The sequence below is a fragment of the Danio rerio genome, chromosome 7 (genome assembly GCF_052040795.2).
Source record: "Danio rerio strain M-AB ecotype USA chromosome 7, GRCz13ab, whole genome shotgun sequence".
NCBI classification, from domain to species: Eukaryota; Metazoa; Chordata; class Actinopteri; order Cypriniformes; family Danionidae; genus Danio; species Danio rerio.
Window position 1 is genome coordinate 26,499,969 of NC_141027.1, and position 23,671 is coordinate 26,523,639.

At 33.9% G+C, this 23,671-nt stretch overlaps 2 protein-coding genes across 4 annotated transcripts; both read right to left on the minus strand.

The window, feature by feature from the left end:
* Positions 1-2,668: 2,668 nt before the first annotated feature.
* Positions 2,669-7,427, minus strand: her8a (hairy-related 8a). Of its 2 annotated transcripts, none has more exons than NM_199624.4 (4): positions 7,269-7,427; positions 5,892-5,987; positions 5,445-5,523; positions 2,669-3,660 (listed from the first exon to the last, which is right to left on the minus strand). In NM_199624.4, exons 1-4 carry the CDS (start codon positions 7,329-7,331, stop codon positions 3,233-3,235), a joined length of 666 nt encoding a protein of 221 aa, NP_955918.4. In that variant the 5' UTR covers positions 7,332-7,427; the 3' UTR covers positions 2,669-3,232. The 2 variants fall into 2 exon arrangements, with proteins under 2 accessions (NP_955918.4, XP_087114953.1); XM_087258827.1 differs by having other exon boundaries at positions 2,673-3,660; positions 5,457-5,523; positions 7,269-7,425.
* Positions 7,428-15,205: 7,778 nt separating this feature from the next.
* On the minus strand, positions 15,206-23,632 carry si:dkey-3k24.8. Of its 2 annotated transcripts, XM_087261118.1 has the most exons (3): positions 20,821-23,428; positions 18,045-18,147; positions 15,206-17,857 (listed from the first exon to the last, which is right to left on the minus strand). In XM_087261118.1, the coding sequence occupies exon 3, from the start codon at positions 17,813-17,815 to the stop codon at positions 16,823-16,825; it is 993 nt and encodes a 330-aa protein (XP_087117244.1). In that variant the 5' UTR covers positions 17,816-17,857; positions 18,045-18,147; positions 20,821-23,428; the 3' UTR covers positions 15,206-16,822. The 2 variants fall into 2 exon arrangements, with proteins under 2 accessions (XP_087117244.1, XP_087117245.1); XM_087261119.1 differs by lacking the exon at positions 18,045-18,147 and having other exon boundaries at positions 20,821-23,632.
* Positions 23,633-23,671: the final 39 nt, after the last annotated feature.

Genomic DNA, 23,671 nt, shown 5'->3' on the forward strand with positions numbered 1-23,671 from the left:
GGAGCACCTAAAGGAAACCCACGCGAACATGGGGAGAACATGCAAACTCCACACAGAAATGTCAACTGACCCAGCCGAGGCTCGAACCAGCAACCTTCTTGTTGTGAGGCGATCTTGCTACCCACTGCACCACCATGTCACCCCATTCAAGAGTTCACATGTAGCTGATGATTGAAAATAAACTTGTTTGGCGTGCTGTCCCAGAGAGCCCTGAGCTTATAAAATCCCTGAGCTCTGGGCTCCCTCCCGTTGCAGGGCGAGATCTCGATGACTCCCCCTCCTGCTTATTGTAGCTAAGTGTCAGATATGGATGCTGAGAAGGTGTACTCAGAGCTTGGCTAAAATATTTTGGATTAATTGTTTAGGGTGCTTGTTTTTAAACTGTGGGAGGAAACCAGAGAACCCGGGGAAAACTCACGCAAGCACGAGAAGAACGAGTAAAACTACGCACAGAAATGTAGCCTGGTTTAAAAGGGAATTAAACCAGGGGCATTCTTGCTGTGAGGCAACAGCGCTAATCACCGACCACCGTGTCGCCCATTTGAACGAAGGGAAAGTAGGGTTGGGTGGGGGGGTTTCTTCAAAATGAAGATATTGAGATAAGAAAAATCTGGTTATTTATAGTGAGTTAAGGATCGTCTGATAGGATAATTAATCATTAGCTAAGGTTGGAACAGCTGTGAACAATCATAAGCACGTAATCCTCTCGAAATTTTGTTTATATATAAACTTCAGTTATGATAACCTCATTGTTTTCATAAATTTAAGTGGACTGAACATAAAACAATTAAGTTGTCCACAAAAGTCTTTAGAATTGTGTTGTTTCAACTTATTTTAAATGAGTACTTTAAACAAGCAGCAAAAGTTTTATTTTTCAGTTTAATTGCAAATTTGTCAACACATACAAAACTCAAATCACAAAAAGAACTTGCTTGAATTTATGATCTTGAGATGAAAAAATGTGTTTGAGCACATACATTTTTAATCAACACTTCAAGTATAACTGGATCATAATCAAAATATTATGGATACCATGTGGCATAAGGAACATTGTCTCATTGTATTTGGAACTGTGAACATAACAAAGCTTTGGAAAGGAATTAGTCAGTGATGTCTAAAACTATTGGTAAAGAAATCTCTACTGGTCATAAAATATTAATTTTTGGCCCTCATTCATATTCTTGAGGATTTTTAACGGTTTGTAAACCTGTATTTACTGCATGCACGTGTACAAAGTGAAGACTTGCTATTTTAAAAAGAAAAAGGGCTCGTCCTATTTGCTTGCCTCAAGCAAACTGAAAAAAATCACTTTGTAGGCTAATCGCTAATCACTTTGTTTTTTCAGTTAAAATTGCTATTAAAGTTCACAAATACCTACAATGAAAAGGAAAAAACAATCAGGATTAAACGTGGAATGTTGCGTTTTAAACAACTGGAAAGTAAACTTGACGACATTACTAAATAAATAGGGTCTATTTATTTTTACAGACATCTTTCTTTTGTAGAAAACAGAAGCTATGTTATATCCATTAGGGGGCAGTCATTTTGATTAGTTTAGCATGTGGCTACAGTGTGACTTGGCGTGTGATTGATGACATCTAGTGGCTGTTTTAAGTAATAACATAATTTCCTCGCATTTTGGTAGCACATTATTTGCTATAATTCGGGTAATTAGTTAAACAGATCTTCTGATTTATGTGTTACTGATCTTCAGCTCTTTAGCCTGTTAAAATATCCACTAATAAATTAGCAACTAAAAAAGTGCGAACATTATTTAATTCAAGATGGAATGTTGGTTTATTATTGTATAAAATATGCTAGATCAACTAGTTTATGAGGCATAAGGTGTACAAAATAATTCAAATCTGAGTGACGCATTGGTAATGATTTCCGAAAACGGTTCTTTTGTTAACTTGAGAATGAAAGAAAAGTCTTTCTGATGTAGGCAACATATGTTTAACCGGTTAATGTTCAGTTCAAAATGTACTTACACATCTGTTAATATTATGTAATAAACACAAGTTCTTAGCAAATTAAAAATGTAAAATATAATAGCAAATTAAAATTGTGTAATATACATAGTGAATAACAGCATCTAATATGTACAGTGCTCAGCATATATAAGTACACCCCTCACAAATCCCCCTTTTAAATTCATATGTTTAATAGGAAGCTTTACAATATTATATTTGTGCATATACATTAGATTAGTCAGTACTGAAGCCAAATCTGGAGCTTAAGTAACAAAATAACTGATGATACTGGTCCAAAAGCTAGTACACCCAAATTTAAAAAGAGGAAAAATCAAGAGAAACAAAAAAAAAATTAGTTGAAAATTTGAAGGCTGTAATTTGTTTTTGCAATATTTCGCTTTAATTTAATTGTATTATCTTTCAATTTCTAAATATGTTTGGTGAATAAAATATAATTTTATTAAATATAACTGTTTAATAAATCGGTTTTGTTTAAATGCACCAAAATACATTGCCTATATTCACTGAGAAATTGATACAAATATTAATTTTCAAAATGGGCTGTACTCAATTATGCTGAGCACTGTACATATAAATTTATTTATTTGTATGGTTTGATGCATTAACTTGTCATTTAGAAGTTAATTTAGAAGTAAATTACAGCTTTGTAAAATAAAAAAGAAGCAAGAAGCTCATTAGTTATTTTATTATTATTATTTATTCATCATCATCATCATTTTCAAACATTTTGAGAGTACAAAATCAACACCCAGCTTGAATTTATTATTTTTTAATAAAGAAAACCAGCTTCAATATGAGGTACTAGTCAGACTCTTCTTGTAATATACAAGTATGGAGTATTTTTCACAAACAATCGTGTCAAATTCTGAATCGCTATTAGTGTTTTGCATTCAGTGTGAAGAAACATGCATAATCCAAAAAAAAACTCACCTAGTAAAACTATTGTTAAAAAAAGCAAAAAGTAAGGCATCTAAACAAGTGATCATCTACTACATAGTCATGTAGGGCAGCTTTGGTGTCATCTGTGTTCATGCCCTCATGCAAAACAGCATCATTTGCTTCCAAGCAGTGCTTTAAATGATAGCGCACGACCCGGTGGGACCCACTGTAACCCGATACGATGCACCCCACTGAATGGAAAGCACTCCAGCCTCCCAGGAGATCAAATGCAATGGAAACTATCAGGCCAGGAAGGGCAAGAGGAGGCCAAACAGGGGGGAGGGCAGGGCTGCATTCATTCACCAGGGCCTCCACATGGAAGGATCGACCCCGGGAAAGAAAGGGGGAAGGGAAGCCGGAGACTGAGGAGAAGGAGAGCTGGGTGGAGAGGACTGTTCACGGGGCCTGACCAGGGAGTGAGTAGGGCTGGAGGGTGGAGATGGAGACAGGTGGAGAGCATGGGGCTGTAAGGAGCTGGGCAGGTTTATTGGGGACTGGGTCGGGGACAGAGGGAGAGGGCTGGACGTCCCGGCGGAGCTTGTACCGCTGGGTTCGGTGCTGATGTGAGGTAGAGATTTGAGCAGGTGGTTTAGAAGACGGGCACCTAAAGTCTTGTCCATCCCAGGGCAGCTCAGAAGGAGGTTGTGCACCTCATGCATGCACTGGATGTAGCCGCTGCTGTACCTCTGGCGAGACTCAAAACCAGTGCCGGGACTGTTGCTTCCACCTGAAAAGTTATAAAAATATAAACATGAAGTGTGGGATCTACCATTTTTATTTTTTGATGAAGTAGAAGAAGCCTGTTCTGATTTGGCTGGTTCGAGCCTCAGCAGGATCAGTTGACATTTCTGCGTGGAGTTTGCATGTTCTCCCCATGTTTGTGTAAATTTCCACTGGGTGCTCTGGTTTCCCCAAGTCCAAAGACATGCAGTATAGGTGAACTGAATAAACTAAATTGTGTGTAGTGTATGTGCGTAAATGTGTGTTTCCTATTGATAGTTAGCAGTTGGAAAGGCATACGCTGCGTAAAACATATGCTGGATAAGTTGGTGGTTCATTCCACTGTGGCGACCCCAGAATAAAGAAACTAAGCAATCAATGAATGAAAGAATAAGTTAATACAAATATTTATTGAATAAAGTTTTGATTTTCATTTATTATTTGTGAATGACTTAATGACTTAATTTATAGCTTAAGTTATAGCATCATAACTTACATTTTCAGTGTTACGTGAGCTGACTTGCTGTGTTGTTATGATCAACTAGTACTCAATATTAATAATTCTTTTCAGTATCAATTTAGATTTTCTTATTTATTTAGTATTGTGGGAAACCGTGATTCCTTTTACCTTTTACAGGGCTTCTAAGAGGTTCATCAATTCAAATGTAACTTGCAAGTACAAAATGACTTTTTAAGACATTATGAATGACGTTTCAGATTTACACAAGGTTTGATGCTAAGGATTTTTTTTAATGGCCCAGAAAAAACATTAAAACTCATTAAAACAAATGTTATTGTAAGGAAGATAATTAAACCATATTGGTAAATAAACTTTTGTATTGCTGTTGATTGGATGAGTTTTTGTCCGATTGGATAGCTTTTACATGGACATAGGAAAATTAGGACCTGTTAAAAGTGATTTAAGACCTACAACAATATTTCAGTGAATTTAGGAGTTTAAAATGCCTGAAATTTAGCTTACGAATTTCAAGAGACCCCGATATTAGGATTCTTTGATAAAAACTTGGTCAAAAGTAAGAGCATTTATTTGAAATTTAAAAAATGACGTTATAAATGTCTTTATCCTCATTCTAATATAACAGAGTTCCTTGATTAAAAATAGCATATATACATGTTTAAAGGTAGTTAAATACACTTTAAAAATTTTAGTTAACTATAATAATCCTGCTTCCACTACGTTTATTAAAGTTAACTGAAAAACAAGCAAACTTCAGTCTCATTAAAAATATGTAAATACATAAACATACACACAACCGGGCAAAGCTTTGGGGTCAGTTTTTTTTAAAGAAAATTATTCTGTTCATCAAGGTTGTTAAAAGTTGTTAAATATTTAATAAAATGTTAAATAACTGCTTTCTTATTGTATGCACTTCAAATTAAATGATTATTGCTTTTATAAGTATTAAATTTATAATAATATTAGAGTTAACATGTTAATATTAGTGAATTATGAATTAAAATGTTAATATTAGAGTGATTTCTGAAGGGTCATGTGACTCTGAAGACTGGAGTAATGAATCTTAAAATTTATCATTAAAATCACTTGAATAAATTATTAAATTAAATCATAAACTACTTTTAAGGAGTTATTTTATAGTGCAATAACATTTCACAATTTTACCATTTGTACTGTATTTTTGAATAAACAAATGCAGCCTTGGTGAGCAGGAGAAGCTTATTTTAAAACATTTTCGACCGGTAGTGAACATGAAATAACCGTAGCTTAATATGTGTGAGAAAAGTAAAGATATGATGCACAGAATGTCTAACCCTGTCCATGACCTCTTTGAAGATTCTCCATGTGCTGAACTGTGATCTCCAGAACATCAGCTTTCTCCAGTTTAGATTGCTGTGGGAATTCAAATTATGATTTATTTTCATAAAAATGTTGAAATATTGAAGAGACATATATTATATTGGTGCAATGAAATAAACAAATGATCAAAATACCTCATGCAAATTCTGAGGTAAAGTTACAGAAGAAATATTTTCCCCACAATGATGACTCTTGTACATTGTCTTTATTATCTTTCGGGAGAGGTCTGTTATTTCCGGTCAAACAATAAATAGCTGGTTGAATAAAAGTTACTTGTACAAGAGTAAAAAGTAACGATGTACAATCCCTTAAATAACTTTAAGTCAGAATTTACCACGGGTATGAATAATTTGGATCTTGACTGTATGTATACAATGTGTTTATTCATGTAGTTCACTTACGTCCAAATTGTAGGCATCCACCATTATACCCTTCAGCTGCTCAAGGCTCGAGTTTATCCTCTCTCTGCGTTTCTTCTCTATCAATGGTTTCCGCAGCTAAAATGATAGAAAGCATGTGAACTATTCATAAGATATCCTCAAGGGATTCATTTGCTCCCAGGTTTGACTATACCAAGACTTACAATACACAAGCCAGTTCAGTAATGCATATATCTAAAGAGTGAAACAGTCGTTAGACATCCCAAATGAGGTCATATTCATGTCATTGTTTAACAACTAATGTAAAGTCTTGCCTGAAGCTTACTGCAGTTACTCTGACATTGTTAAAAACAAAGGTTTCTAGAACAGTTTCACATGCTGCTACAGTGAAAAGTTCCACAGTTATTTCTGTGGAAAAAAAAAAGATTTTAGTTATCTAAAGAAACTTCTGTAGAATGAAAAAGTTCTTTTGATGTAAAAAGTTGTTCATGAAACCATCGATGACAATAAGGAGTGCAGAGTTAAGTCAGTAGTAGTGGTGGTGGTGGTGTCATAGTTATTTAAAGGGATAGTTCACACAGAAATCACAATTCTGTCATAATTTATGTCATCATTAAATCATGCTCAAATTGTTCCAGACTTATAAAGACATACAGATATTTTAGGACTGTGGCTAACCCCACTGTTTCTGGTTTACTTCCACAATATAAAAAAAATCTTCGAAGTCATTTGGGACCAAAAAATGGTTACTTACAACCTTCAATATATGACAAAAAAAAATAATGCGATGACAAACTATGACATATTTAGCATTTTGGGAGGGCAAACTATCTTTTAAAATTATTAATTTAATCAATGCAGATCATTTAAAATGGATTAGTTGAGGTAACAAAACATGCTAGGCAAATTGTATTGTGCTGTTTTGTTGTATTGAGTTGTTTATGAAATATATCAAGTGATAAAGTTTCTCTATGAGCACTGATGGTTATGAACAAACTTTTACAGGGTTGTCTCTAAAATGTTGTTTGGAGTTTTAAAATGTATTTCACTTATTAATAGGATTCACACTAAGAAACTTTTAATAACTTTCACTAAAAGGTTCTTCAAGGAGCCCGAATTGCAACTGCAATTTGCTACTGCAAAAACTCTGTCGTAGAACCATAAGTTTGAAGAGTGTATTGATACTTCGGATATTTTACATTTCTAATTTAAACAGAAGATATTCACATTTCACACCGTCACAAGAATGAAAACTTGAACGTAAAAGCTAATTTAATAAATCGCCATGTGATGTTTATTTATGCTTTTATCATGGATACATAAAATAAAGTTGAATATTTCGCTAAAGTTCGCACAGTCATCATCAAACCGCACAAAATGCCGCAAATGTGACATTACCTTTCGCTCCTCTTTTGCGTTGAAATTCTTCTCCGGACCATTGCCCATGTTGGAGGCCGTCATTATTCTCCACCAGTATGAAACTAGTTCAGAAAGTTTCCCACGAGTGTGCACGTTTGGGTTGTGGTGGCGTGGTCTCGGTGGAAGCAGAAAGTACACAGGCTCACTTAACCTCGTTTAACATGTACCCATGCGCCCCCTCAAACCTCCACCCACCCAAATTACCATGACAATACACGGGTGCTTTCTGCAGCACAAATTCCCACAGTCTCGGGTTTGGCCTGTTAAATAGCGCAGATCCCACGTTCCACACATAGTGCTGGTGCACTGAGATGAGGCTCAGGGTTCAAAAGTTTCACTTCACTGGTGACTCGCTGTCACAAAATGTTACACGCATTTGATTCAGCTGACAAACATTTCTAGGAACATTTTCTTTCCTGTTAACCCTTAAACTGTAATATATATAAATATATATATATATATATATATATATATATATATATATATATATATATATATATATATATATATATATATATATATAGGCCTATATATATATATATATATATATATATATATATATATATATATATATATATATATATATATATATATATATATATGATAATATATGATAATATATGACGCACCTGTGGTACACTGCATGAAAAACATTAATTGAATTAACAGTTTTTAAGATAAGTGGTTGCAAACATTTTATAGTGGCTGAATTTTTACACAATTCCGTCATGTTTGTTTAAATTCAGCTCACATAAATTGTTTGCAACCACTTACCTTAAAAAAATTTAAGGTAAGGTAAATCCAATGATTTATTTAGTGACACAGAACAAAAAGTGGCCGTCACTTTAGACACATGAAAGTTAATCAATAAAATAAAATAGTTTATATTTCTTTTTAATATATTATTATATTCAGTGTTGGGAAAGTTCACAAAGTACTGCAATACAATATTGAGTTACTCCCCAAAAAGTAACTAGTTGCATTACTTTTTATGGTAAGTAATACACTTAATTTTACGTTACTTTTTATACCTGGCTAAGGCTGGACCTCTTACAGAACTTTTTTTTTCTTACTTTCTTTTTAAATAGAGGAGTGCAATAAACAACACACTGTATAACTTAAACCAATTTTAAAATATAATTTTATCCGAGAACTTCCTAACCTAGAGCTATATATATGCCATATATACATGATTGTTAAAAGTTTAAAGCAGTGTTTGCTATGTTGTACTACTCTGCAAAAAATATGCTCAATTATAATCAGACATGTGTTTTTATTTCATGGAACTTATTAAGTTAATATTGTTCTAACTTAATTTTAGAAGTTGAGCAAGCTGTTTTGAGTCAGTTTAGCATAAAGTACAAAATAATTTGATTCAACCTAAAAATTTAAGGCAACCAGGACTTTTTACAGTGTATTTAAGTAAAATTACTGTCCATTGAGATAATCCCATTTTCCTTTTTTTAATGCGTTCGAAATAAATAACACATCCTCCAATTGACTGCGTAATTCATTGTGACCAATTTTAGTTCAGTTATTTATTTAAAAGATAATTAAATAAACTAAAAAGTAACTCGAGTTACTATAGGTCTAGTTAATCGAGTTTTTTTTAAGTAATGCGTTACCTTACTCCTTACTTAGAAAAGTAATATTATGCCTTACCCCCAACAACACTGGCTATATTTCTGTAGACACCATTCAAATGATTATCTGCTTAATTCGGCCCTTAAGCTTAAAGAAAATATGGAATTAAATGTAGCCTATAAAAAAAGGAAACTGAAAACTTTTTAATAGCCATTAAATCCCAGGTGCAAACAAAAACAAGATATATCCCTACCCTCTACCCCAACAAAGACGGAGGATGGAATTGGAGGATGGTAACGTGCAACAATAGCCAAGAAATCTTAAGTTTTTAAGTGTTTTCACAGTGGGAGAACTACTATTATCTCCCAGTGTCCCTCCCCTTCCTCCACACCATCCCCTTTCTCCAGCCCTCCACATTGTTCTGTTCACCTACGGGACGGGCACACTCCACTGAAGCACGCCACGATCTCTCTTTCAGCAGTTGTCCGGCAATAATGACCCACAGTCAAGCGAATAATAGACAGGGTGCCAAATCCCTAATGGCCGTGCTAAAGTCTTCAGCAGCGCAGAAAAGCACTGCCCTAATATCCACTGCTCTAAAGTCCACAGGAAGACTCGTTAAAATAGGGGCGCATGAAGGAGATAAGCTTTTGACAGTGCTGTCACTATGCAGGCTAGCGGAAAATAAATAATGTTAAATGACCGAATTTTACTTTTTTGCATCCAAAAACTAACCTTTCCCAAAACGCTGCAGGGATTTATTAGTTTGTTTGTTTATTTTCTAACATATTTATTTGTTTGTTTGTTAATTTATTTTCTTATTATTTATTTACTTATTTATTTTCTTGTTTGTTTGTATATTTTCTTAATTTTTTATTTGTTTAATTTTTTGTTTATTTTCTACTGTATTTATTTGTTTGTTTTTTAATTTATTTTCTTATTTATTTATTTATTTTTATTTTAAAACAACTTAAAGATAAAGAGAATGTTCTATGAAACCAACCACGCCAGCATTTAGGAACTTATTTTATTGAATTAGGAATAAACAAATAAATAAATGTAACCCAGATTTTTTTAATTGAAATAATTTAGGTTAAATGACCCATTATTGTATATAGCAGTGTTTCCCAACCCTGTTCCTGAAGGCACTCCAATAGTACACATTTTCAACCTCTTACTAATCGAACACGCCTGTCAAGACACTTCAGAACAAGAAGAGACTCTAAAACATAAAGTTAAGGGTTCACATAAGGGAGATATCCAAAATATGCATTGTTGGTGTGCCTCCAGGAACAGGGTTGGGAAGCACAGTTATAGAGAGGGTTACACTAAACGCATGCACAAATAGCTTTTTTATCTCCAGTGTGCAAATACAGAAACTACAACAGATGTTTTAAAATTGTAAGAACCTCTTTTTTATTCAACAGCTGTTTTCAGATATATTGGGACAGCAGGTGAAGCACATTTTTACCTACTTTGCGCTAAAGTAATCCAAATTCAACTAAATTAAAATCCTTTCTTTGATAGATGTTTTATTAAATGTGGAGTTATTTAAAAACAGACAGTCTGTCTGATTGCTAAAGATATCACTAACTTATGAACAAACATTTATTTTTTAAAGGTTTGGAATTCAAAACATTAAAACATCCAATAAAAAAAAAAAAAAAAATATATATATATATATATATATATATATATATATATATATATATATATATATATATATATATATATATATATATATATATATATTTTTTTTTTTTACTTTTAATTAAACAGTTATTTGTATCGGTCATTTAAGGGTCACTAATAACTAAAGTTTTTCTCGAGTCTGATGTTTTGCATATTAATGAAGTATTTTTGCAGAAGTAGATAAATGCTGGTCCAAAATTTAATTCAGCTCTGCAGAAACTTCCTGTCAGCAGAAAGGTGTTAAAACACAAAACACAGAAAGTCTTATGCTTTTAATGTTGTGCAGAAAATTTATAGAAAAAGAGGACTTAAGTCTGAGGTGCGGCCAATAGAGGACTGGAGAATGATTGAAAAGTGACAAATTCCACGAAACTCCACCTGTTAATATCAGCTATATAAGCTGAAGTCAGGAAATGAAAGTTGTTGCACACCTCCTGAATGTAACTTTTGCATTGCATTGAGGATAACAGAATTCTGTAAATCGGATTATTCGTTTGTATCCAATAAATTGTTACAATTTTTGACATTACATAAAGGCCTCTTCTGACCTTTTTTCTTGAACACGCATGCAATTGATTCAATATTCCAACAATAGACACAAATTAAAACACTTTAAGAATGCTTTAAAATACCTTAAAGGCATAGTTAACCGAAAAATTTCCACATACTCAAGTGGTTCTAAACCTTTATTAATTTCTTCCCTCCTTCTAAACAAAAACATGTTATTCTGAAGAATGTTGGAAAACAAGCAGTAATGGACATCTATAGAAGAAATGTAAAAAATTATGGAACTAAAATGTTTCTCCCCAACAATTCTTTAGTACATCCACCTTAATGTTAGTCAGCTTACAGAACTAAGAAACTCACAGGTTTAGAACAAGCGGAGGATGTGTAAATAATTGATAAAAAATTGCTATAAAAACTAGAATGAAGAATCATACGTATCATTGTGTAAAATTAATCGAACCCAAGAACAGATGTTAGACAAATAGCCTATTTATTTTAACTTGAAATGCTTGCATTACACCTGCTTGTATTAGGCCAGGTACTGATGTACAGGCTACCATGTGCTTTTCAGACATTCCAGCACATCTGACCAATCAAATTGTGCTATTTAACTGAGGTACTGTAATCAAGCCCACAAATTTGGCTCATTTCACAAATATAACACAATAGCAAACAACAACAGTACATAATTAGTCATCACTCACTATCCTTAGGGCTTAGGGCCTGATTGGCATATGTTTTATTATTATTATTATATTTTTTATGCGATGGATGCCCTTTTAACATTAATACTACATTAAATTTATATGTACTAAAAATCAGTTAAGGCTAACAATGTTATCACGATATGCTAAATTAGCCTATTAACTAAATGTAGACCTATAGAGGAATAAACCAACAACAAAATTTATGTTTGTCATAAATATTATATGTATCTGACACGCAAATGTTGAATTAGTAATAATTGCGTATGTGAACTTGTCAATTCAATTGTTTAATAGCTGTTCAGCAATATTTGTTCAGCAAAATGATTAAGCATTCCACCAGGGGGCGCTCAAATTATCTTAATAACATTAGCCTGCACATATAGATGCATTGCCTGATAATGCTTTCTCACATCAATCCGGAGGAACAGATTTATACTTTAGGGTACAGTTTGAACGCAACATTTTTGGTAGGTAAATTTCAACAATTTGATTGTTTAACTGTATGCCTACTTCATGCAGTAAGAAGGGTTATAACATCCCATGTAGGCTACAAGTAGGCCTATACTTGTCAGTGTACCATTTCAGCAGCCTACTACTCCACACGAAACTGGCCTATATTTTAGTCTATAAAAATGTAACCTTTAAGCATAGTGGAAATTAAACAGTTGTAACCTTTGAAGTAGGCCTTAGCTATGAAGTGTTCAAATGTTGGGCACTGCATTTGAACTAAGAATTAAAGTATATCTATGAGAAGCACAAAAACCTTGTTACTTGTTTCATGTTCTATGCATACCAAATCATCCAAAAATTTCTTATTTACAGTAGGCTACCTTTTAACTTGCATGGCAATAAACACATTTCTGATACTATACTGAAAGAATGGTGCTTTATTATTTTTAGTTTTTACAAAAGCAAACTAATGTCAAACTACTTTACATTTCTTATTCTTTCTTACTTTTCTTTGAATATAACATCATAAATGGTAATAAAAATGTCATACATGTACCTACTGTTGAAGTCAGAATTATTAGCCCCCCTGATTTTTTTTTTCCAATTTCTGTTTAACGGAGAGATTTTCCTAGAACATTTCTAATCATAATAGTTTGAATAACTCATTTCTAATAACTGATTTATTTTATCTTTGCCATGATGACAGTAAATAATATCTGACAAGATGTTTTTCCAAGACAATTTTATACAGCTTCAACTGACATTTAAAGTCTTAACTGTGTTAATTAGGTTAACTAGGTTAGAGTAATTAGGTAAGATATTGTATGATGATGGTTTGTTCTGTAGACTATCGAAAAAAAATAGCCTAAAGGGACTAATAATTTTGTCCTTAAAATTGTCTTTAGAAAACTGCTTTTATTCAAGGCAAAATAAAACAAATAAGACTTTCTCTAGAAGAAAAATTATTATCAGACATCCTGTGAAAATGTCCTTGCTCTGTTCAACATCATTTTGGAAATATTTAAAAAAGAAAAAAAAATCAAAGGGGGGCTAATAATTTTGACTTCAACTGTATATGCAAGAAAATGGTAAATAATATATAATTTTTCTACCATTACAATAACAAATACATATAGACATGGTCAGATATTTTATATATTTCAGAAATCTGCATATCGGATTTCCTGTTGTTAGTGTGCATGGCTTCTTTTAAAGATTGGATAAAACAACAATTTAACAATATAATAGGATGCAATGTTTAAACTGTACAGTAATTTTATTTTAGATAAGGTTGCAAAAAAAATTTATTTGACAGTTTCATTTGTGTATCTTTAAACGAACTGGAACGAATAAAGTCGTTTACGTTCATTTTCCTGTTTAGAATTTAACTGAGCCTTTAATTGTCATTTATAAGGGATTTATAAAGCATAAATAGTCCTCACTTTAGATTAGATCACAAAACTAGGTGAAGTTGAGTTAATAAAGCATTTATTAACATACTATAATGCCTGAATAATAAGAATTATAAATGTTAATTTGAATAGTTTATTAATCATTTACTAACACATTCTGAACGATCCTAAAAAACAACCAACTATGCTTATATAACTGGTATGTAAATAATGCAATACTTAATTTAGTAATGAAAAATAAATCACTAACAAGATATGAAAGCACATTATAAATGTAGTTGTAAGTCAAGAACAAAGCATTTGTAGCTGCAGTTATAAACTGCTTACTAACGTTTATTAATGTAGAGCTAATGCTTAACAAATAATGAATTCACTGCTTGTTAATGCTTAATAAATGGTTCATAGTGTGTCGTTATTATAAAGTGTTACCAATTAAATATCTTTATGAATGAAACATTCAAGCTAGTAAAGAAAAAGTTTGCAAAGAAATTGTATGTACTACACTCTAAAAACAGTATTAAAAGTGGATCTTTGACTTAAGATTTTAAGTGCTACATGACACCTACATCTTAAACGATGGTGCGTGTTATGTATCACTTTAGAAGCAAAGCTCTGTCATTTTCTAAGAATTCACTGTCACAAACCTGTATGCTTTTCTTTTTGTGTTGAAGACAAAAGAAAATATTTTGAAAAATGCTGACAAGCTTTAACCATTAACTTCTACTGCATTTGTTTTTTCATTGAAGCCAATGGTTACAGGTTTGTAGCATTTTTTAAAACAATGTATTTTGTGTTCTACAGAAGAAGTAACCTCAAATAAGACTGAAACCAATTAAAGACGAGTATATAATGAGAAAATTTACACTTTTTTGCATTAACTAGCCCTTTAACCACCCCCAAAGTACAACTAAATAACCATTGCTGGTGCTATAAAGTGCTTATAATCATATGGGAACCAATTTGAGTCAAAGAACATTCTGTGCTTAAGGGCACCTCAACTAACACATAGAACTGCTGAATAACCCATTTATGTGTGTGTGTGTGTGTAAGAGAGAGAGAGAGAGAGAGAAAGAGAGAGAAAGATAGAAAGATGTGTGTTTGGAAACTGCATCATGAGAGGGATGTTTCATCTTTGCTTTAACAAATTAAATAAATATGTGGTCAGTATTAATCAATGAAACAAACTTGTATTAAGGTTTACACAAGAGAAGATCGGTATACTGTATGTTGCATTCAGATCAAAAAGGATGTGGTGAAATAGGGGAAGAGTGTGGAAACACACAGGAAAAAGGAGGTTTGGTGGTTTAAATTTTAGACACTTATACTCAAAACCAAACTTTTAAGCACTTAAATGAAACTAGACATGGGCTGATATATGAATCTAACGGTATGATAACTTTGAATGAAAATATCCCGGTTCGACAGTATTGTGATTACTGCTCTAAAATCTATTCTTTTTAAATGTCTGGGTTAAAAACTAAAACTTTTTCCCCTTTGAACTTAATATATTTTAGTTTAAGAAACATTTAAAATGTTTTAAAAACAGTAAACATGCCAGGTTAAATTATTAAAATGAATCATTGACTTCTGCTGTCTTTATTTATTTCAAAAACTCAGATTTCTTCACAATTTAAAACACCATCTTCGGATACCTTATCTGCTGGAGAAACTGTTGTCCTAAAAAACTAATAAATGTAAAAAAAATAAAAAATTAACACATACCTTAGGAATGGTATATACCTTACAATGGTGAGGTAAGGTAGCAAGTGATCATATCAAAGCTCCACACATGCTCATTTATTAACACGAAAATTTGAAAACTTTGCAAATGCATAAATGAAGAGTTAAGACGTTCAGATTTGATTATTTTCATTGCCTTTAAAGTGCAAATGTTCATTTCAGAAGAAAATGACATGGTTTTTGCACCTGAACTCTTCATATGCTAATATAATGAGTTAAACCAGTAGCTCTCAACTCTACACATTCCAACCCAGGCTCAATCTGAATATATACCCCAGTATACATTTCTCAAGAGCACTCAATGCGTCCCAGGAGCTATGTTTTTTTGAAAGTTTTTGTTTTTGCAAATCCACGAGAGGCCGATGTGTATGCTTTTTCAGATCGCACATTTCTTTCGTGAGTTTCATTCACGTCTCTGTTCTCGTGTAAACCTATCGATTAACAGACTGACCGAATATTTTCCTAAAAGGGATAAGGGGGGGGGGGGGGGGGTGGCGGTTGGTATTAGGACAATTCTAAGGGCCCATGCATATTATTAGGGGCCCTCGTCCGCGACAGAAACCATCCACCCCCTCGCTCTTTACTTTCGTCAGAGAGCCCGTGGTAGCCATGTTCTGACACTTTTATTTACTTGTTTATTTGTTTGGCTTTTGTTTTTGTCTTACCCGCTATTTGAAACTGTTCTTCAATGGACTCAAACCCTATCGGCGCGGTCAACTCCAATCCACGTCACAAGTCCACCAACATATGTAGCAAGCCGCTGGACAAACCTCTAACAGCGAAAAAGACGTCCATATGGAGGTAAAGGTTAGCTGGTAAGCACGAAAAGGAATGTCACCACACCACCCTGTATCATTCAATTTAAAGATGAAATGCAGCCATACTTACTTCTGGCCACATAATTCACGATCTCCAGAAATGTATATGGGGTGCATTTTCAGAATGAGCCTATGTAGACAAATTTTGTATGTCTTCTTAATTTGGCAAACCCAATTCAGATCACCATCATCTTTAACATACTTTTAAGCACCCCCCCCCCCCCCCCCCCCAACCCCCACCCCAAAAAAAGTTTTATAAAGTTATATATGTCATGTTTGATGTCACAAGCACATTCCAGTGAGAGTTCTTTGTAAAAGCAAAATTACTTACAAGGGCACATCAGTGGCTGAATGATTCAGTGGCTGATTACTTTCTCAGATACAGATATGAGCAAGCCCAATGCCTTCTGACTGGAGTTTATATGACACTTACTTTTGCACACACTGTGCTTTCTTGCACACGTTCACAACTAATCCAGAATAGTGAAAAGTCCTACATCTTGTGGTTTCCTTTTTGCTCTGTTGCAATACACATGAGTCACAGATGTGATTGATCTCGTTTCTGATCTACTTGCTTGCTTCCTAATAATGCAGAAAGCAACACGGGTAGAAAAAGGTGACAATTATGTTGTGAGTGGGGTTCGAGAGCGATTGTTTCCATCCGAGCTGTGAGTGTTTATCTGACATTTTTTACGTACAGCTTCAGCGACCATTTTTTTTCTGAATGTCTCTGTTGCGAAGTAGTACGCCAGAGGGTCCAGCATTGCGTTCAGGCAAGCAACCATGAGGCTGTACCGATAGACTGTTAACATTGAGTCTGACATACTGGAATTGTTAAACATATGAAGCAGCACAAGAATAACATGATATGGCAGAAAACAAAGCAGAAAGATCGCCAGGTTAGTTATTATCATCCTTTTAATTCGTCCGCTGTCTACAAGTTCACTGGTCTGAGCTGCTGTGCTTTTATTTAATGCCTGAATGAGCCCCCATGAGCTGATAATCATGACGGTTAGTGGGATCCCGAATCCAAATACTATTGTGGAAGCAAGAACACCTGCTTGAGTTGCGTAAGTAGGAAAAGCACCAAAACATTGACGGGTCGTATTCATTGTCATGTTCATTGTGTGCACTATACTGGAATTATTGCGATTACTTGGTTTTAAGTAGATGGGTAAACTTGCTCCAAGAGTTAGGATCCATATTCCCAAACATACGCACCATGCTTTCTTGCGGCCCTCGCGGACCAGAGAAGACAGCGGAAAACAGACTGCTACGCAGCGATCGAAGCTAATGCAGGTGAGGAGGAAGATGCTGCCATACATGTTACTTAGGAGTATGACGCCGGCAAAATCGCAGACCCTCTGGTGCAGACACCCCAAACCTGCATGGTAATAGATCCGCACTGGAAGCGTGCAAACCAGAAGAACATCAGCAAACGCTAGGTTAACCATGTACATGGTTGTATGTGATCGTGATTTTGTGTTGCGAAAGAAAATCACAAGCGCAGTGACGTTGAGAGTCAGTCCAACTAGGAAGACCATCGAATACACGGTAACAAAAAGCCAATTCTGATGGCTTTTGACTGTTGAATTGGAGCATGTTGAACTTGACATTGCTGTCCGTGGCACTTAGTTTCTTGACTAGTCTTTAATAGCCTGTAAAGATAGAGAAACAAAAGGTTTTGTAATGAATTTAACCCCTCCGGTTGGTTCTATTCACCCAAATCTGAGCAGAGCTCAAACCAATGTTTATGGCAGGTAGCACAGTTCCAACTTTAGTTAAAGTCCACAGATTGTCGTTTGCTAGTGTGTCTTTAAAGAAAAAGAACTGAGGTTTACTCACAAAGATCTTGCTAGCTTGCCCTCTTAACCTTACTCCTATCCGGGTCACGACACCAAAACAATTCCTCTGGTTCTGCTTGTAGGCGGATGCTCTCATAGGGATGCTAAAAACAACAGGGTCTTGCATCAGTCACTAGTGTGCCTCTACAGGCCGGGGAGTAAAGTTTATTTGCTAATTTCTCATTAGCTGGACTTCCTTCAACCCTAAACCTCACTCCCATCTGGGTTACATCATCAGTAGCTAGTTTCTACTGTCTAGCATAAAATGAGTGTGCTAGGGCCAATTGTAGTTCCACTAGCCCAGGGATGGGGAAACTTGATCCTCGAGGGCCGGTGTCCCTGCAGAGTTTTGTCCCAACATTAGTCAAACACACCTGAACAAGCTAATCAGTGTCTTCAAGATCACTAGAATCTATAAGCAGGTGTGTTTGATTAGAGTAGGAGCTAAACTGTGCAGGACACCGGCCCTCCAGGACTGAGTTTACCCACCCCTGCACTAGCCCTTCTGGGGCTTGGTCTACGCTTTCTCAGAGCTAATAGCCAGGGATTTTTGGTCTGCCAAATACCGTGATCTAAAGCTTCTACATTTATTAAGTCAGCCGGGAAGCAGCGACTAAACAAACATGTGTTTTTTTTCTTCTTGTAAAGAAGAATAGGTGCACTACACTCTCAGAAATAAAGGTACAGGGGTTGTCACTGGGGCAGTACCTTTTTAAAAGGTACATATTTGTACCTGAAGGGTCCATAATGGTATCTCAAAGGTACTTTTTAGTAACATTTGGGTACTAATATGCACCTTTTAGGTAACACTATGGACTATTCAGGTATGTATCTTTTAAAAAGGTACTGCTTTAGTGACAGCTCCTGTACCTTTATTTCTGAGAGTGTACAAATTAATAAATGACTGTTTATATTGTAAGGTAATAAGTTAATGCAGGAGTCGTGTTCTGTAGACCAAACCTTTGTATCTACCCGGCAAACACAATATGTTCTTCTAAAATGCACATGTGCTTCCAGTTTGGTTCACATCTTATTATTTTGTCAGGAATCAAATAAGTCTGTGGGCAGCTTTTTTTTTCCCTATGTGTTTTTTTTTTTTTTTGTAGCAGTTCAAAGAGACCCTAAGGGTTGTTTACACTTGGTCACTCCATGCACTTTGTTTTTAATCAGATAGCTATCGAATCATTAAAAGGACAAGTGTAAATGGCCTCCAAAATGCATTTGAGATGGATATAAATCCAATCGCAAACCACTTCAGGGGGATGTACTGGGATGCATGCTAAACTGGACAAGTCTAAAATACACCTGGTTGTTGAAACTGCATATATACAAACAAAGCAAGTCTCTCATATGATATATCTACTAAAAGACAGAAATTGTATTGAAATTGTACAAGCTGTATTGTAAATAAATTAGTCAATAATATCACTGAAATTAATTTAAAAACTGAATAAATCTAAATTTACACACATTTACACAAGTAAATAAATGAATTCAATAATGAGCTAAAAATCTGCGGAAGCCTACTGATTTCTGCAAGCGCTGATTCCGTGTGGGCCTAGTTATGGGCTATATTACAAAATAAGATATAAAACTGGGAATGCAACGGCAACAGCACGATATCTTTTTATTTATTATTATTTTTAATTAATTCTATTTCTACCAAGTTATTGATCGTTAAATGACAAAAATTTGTTAAATTAATAGCAAATGGCTGCATTGAAAACACATCACACGTGATGCTGTGAATGGAGGAAAAATAATAATCAAACAATAAGCTATAACATTTCTTGTTTAGAATGTTTTACTGTGATGATATATTATACACAAATGAATGTAAGCTCTTCACAGTTTTGAATTATGTCTTGCACATAACTGTACGAAAAAAATCATTTCATTTAGCCCTTAATGACTTATCATTGTGATATTATTAGCGTTTTAATTTATATTTGTGCCACCCTGAGGCATAATAACAAAGACAGTAAAGAGCACAACCTGTAGTGTCAAACGTAGGTTTTTAGGACATGGAAATAAAATTTTGTAACAACTTGTCAAGTTGCATCATCCTCATGTTTAGCAATCTCAAATTGAAATTTGCTCAATGATCGTGTGTAGAATTTCAACAAAGTACAGATAGGAGCTTGAGGTAAGAGCTTGTGCGAGTAAACCTTTCCTCCTACTCAAGGAGTTTAGAAACCAACCTAGGGTTAACACATGTTTTTTTTTTAAATGTCAAGTGAGATAAACAGCCTCATTAAGGAAACACTATGTCTTGAAATGTGTCAGACTTACACCCATGTTTTTGTTAAATTTATTGCAAAGTACTAGTACTAGTTTGCCTTTCAATATGTATTACATGAGTTAAGCATTGTGGATATGTTAACAAAATTAAGGTTCAGTAGCAAATTTAAAGTATATAATGCAAGTGTATATAGATTATATTACAGCATATACAGTATATAAACTTGCACACATAACACATCTTAAATGTACAGATATAGCTGCTGATAACCCAGAAACAAGCCATTTTAAATGGACCAACAGATAAGACATATGTCAGAAAAGTCAATCCCTTTAATATTGTTCAGTTCATCTCTGACATTTCCATTTTGACATATGTGCAGCCTATACAATCATTTCTCATTCAGACGCAGACTTAGATTTTAAGTGAGCAGCTGTTTCCTTAAAGTAGGTTGTACATTACAGAAAACTGTAATTTGTCAATAATATCCAATTAAAAAAGATTTGTTTGAACGGGAATTTGAATTTAAACTCACCGTTTGTGTTTCCTCCGAGAGTTTCTTCAGTTGGTACTTATGACGATGAACAAAGACACACGTATGTCGCAGTCTCATCTCGCGCTTCAGGAAATGCTTTTGTGGTAAAGTGCAGAAGTCTAATCATTTCTGCCCTTTTCTTGTGCTTCTTGAACATCTATGAAGAATGAACATATACATGCATAAAAACCCAACTGGTGTCTTTAATAACAGGTTGCATTTAATATACAATGAAGATTATAAAACAATGTAAAACACTTTTAAGTTTTAAGAAATTATTCAAAACATATCAAATAATAAATGTAACATTTTATTTTGTGAAAAGCTCAGTTATCAGAACTGATTGTAGCACAAAATAAAATAGCTCTAACATTTGTGAAGATTGCAGCAGTCAAAAATGAGTGGGACATTGTAAATGAAGGATTTCAGCACATGTGTGGCCTCTCGCTGCTCTGCTGTGATCTCAGTCTGCTCTTCTTCAGTCTCCTCCACAGTTCCTTGACTACTAAGTTTCTTAGCTATAACCGCTGACATGGCTTTAAGGTTTAGTTCAGGACTCTGGCTTGGACATTTCATTATTTTAGTGTTTTCAGCTTTAAGGATCTGCTTTATCTACTGTGTTGTGTGACACTGGTTACAGGATTTAATTACGACTATTATTTGAATATAATGATAAAGGTCTGTATAACTATGTAAAAGAACAAAATATTAAAACTGTTATTCTGTAGTGTAGTCTTGTATTGTTTTTCTGTTTTGTTGACACTGTTTTTGTCCTACTTCTTCTGCTTATTCTTTGTGTTAATGGCCATCAGCTTACAAAGAAACCCATACAAAATCACCACTCACTGTACTGGTGTTTGTAGCTGTTTCAGAAACCCCCGCCCCCTCAAAAAAAGTCCTAGACTCACATGTCCTGTTCCTATTGGTTTTCATATGTCATGCGTTTTTGTTCCTATTGAATGATGTGGCCATGTGACCCTCTTTTCATAAATGTGGCCCTGGACCACAAAACCACTCTTATGTTGCATACAGGGGTGGATTTAACCAATTAGTGAAGTAAGCAAGACATTTCTAGCCCCTCCCCCAAACATAAATTATACCTCTAACATTGATGTTTATTCAGTAAAATGTTAATATAATTATTACATCTACACAAGATTGTCTTTCACCCCACAATTATGGAGCAATCCAGCAGTCAAGATTTAGTTTTAAATAACAATATTTTTACAATTTATTTACTATGTACAGTTGCGAATGCGTTTTAAGAAAACAAATAATTTACAATGTTGATATTGCATTAAGATAAAACTTAGAAAAGGAGATTGAGTGATATATAAAATAAATTAAAACAATAAAAGTACAAAAAGGTGCATTTTAGGACTGTAGGGCCCTATGGCTGGAATTGCTTAGGGGCCCCGTATCACTAAGTATTCATCAAATATTTATATGAATCACCAAACACACATTGTATGGGTCAAAATGATACGTTTTTCTTTTATGCCAAAAATATTATAGAATATTAATGTCATGAAGACATGTAAATGTAAATTTATACCTGTAAATACATTAAAAATGATTTTTAGTAATGTCCATTGTAAAGCACTTCAGATTTTCTCAGTGCTTAAATGTTTTTGAACCCTTAGAATCCAGATTTTCAAGTATTTTTGTGTCACAAAATATTGTACTGCTAAAAATTGCTTGTCCGTGTCAAGTTGAATGAAAAACAAAGAGAAGGAACTGCATGTTACTAAATGAGCTTATAAATTATAATAAATATACACTACCGGTCAGAAGTTTGGGGTCAATGGGATTTTTAAATGTTTTAAAATAAGTTTCTGCTGCTCATTAAGGCTTCATTTATTTCATAAAAAACCAGTACACACTTTACAATTGTGAAATGTTATTGCACTATAAAATAACTGCTCAAAAGTAGTTTATCATTTAATTAATTAATTTATTTATTCCAGTGATTTTAATGATGAATTTTTAGCTTTATTATGTCAGTCTTCAGAGTCACACGATCCTTCAGAAATCACTCTAATATGAATTATTATTATTAATAATAGTAATAAAAACCATGATGACTGGAGTAATCCTTTCATTTGAAACTACATACAATAAGAAAGCAGTTATTTAAAATTATTTCTTTATTTTTTTTTAACAAATTACAATTGTTTTACATACAATAAATGCCGCCTTAATGAACAGAATAATTTTAGGTAGTGTATGCATTTATTATCAGCCTTTTTAGAGGATTTGAATGCATTAATGACCTTATTAAGATGCAATTCTAGAAATTGTAGATTTGGCATGATCAGCCAATCTTGTTCTGGATAAAATGGCCTCCTACGTCCTTAATCTGGACAACTTGTAAAAACTAAAAAGTTTGGCTGCCAGACAACCTGGTTTTGTAAAATATTTATGAATTTTCCAACATGTGCAAAATTAAAACCAATTACTGCAAAATTTCTGAAAGTGTTCGCTAAATTTTAATATATTTTCAAATATCTGATTTAAGTTTTTATACTAGGTTTTAGAATATATTTGACTCATGAAATATGCTTAAAATACTCTTTTACATCTGTTAAGAGATCTATTCCTGTTAGTAAGAACTAAGCAGTGACCTTCAAACTTAGGAAATAGGTTGTTCTCTAAATTTTATCTTTACTGTGTTTTCACTAAAACAGGATATGTGGTACATTTACCATAGACAATGATCTCTGCCTGACTAAAACGTTATTATCTGATTTTGTTTTAAATTAAAATCTTACACTATCTCCACAATAAACTGCAACTGGAACTGACTCTGTCTGGTATCGCAAGAGTTATTACTCTTGATAACCTTGCATAA

Bases quoted from the DNA above. Each gene is read 5' to 3' on its own strand.
- her8a (NM_199624.4), bottom strand. From the start codon at position 7,331: ATGACGGCCTCCAACATGGGCAATGGTCCGGAGAAGAATTTCAACGCA. The intron at 5,988-7,268 runs GTAATGTCACAT...CTATCATTTTAG, and splicing joins ACGCAAAAGAGGAGCGAAAG to CTGCGGAAACCATTGATAGA. The intron at 3,661-5,444 runs GTTAGACATTCT...ATAACTTTTCAG, and splicing joins TCAAAGAGGTCATGGACAGG to GTGGAAGCAACAGTCCCGGC.
- si:dkey-3k24.8 (XM_087261119.1), bottom strand. From the start codon at position 17,815: ATGTCAAGTTCAACATGCTCCAATTCAACAGTCAAAAGCCATCAGAAT.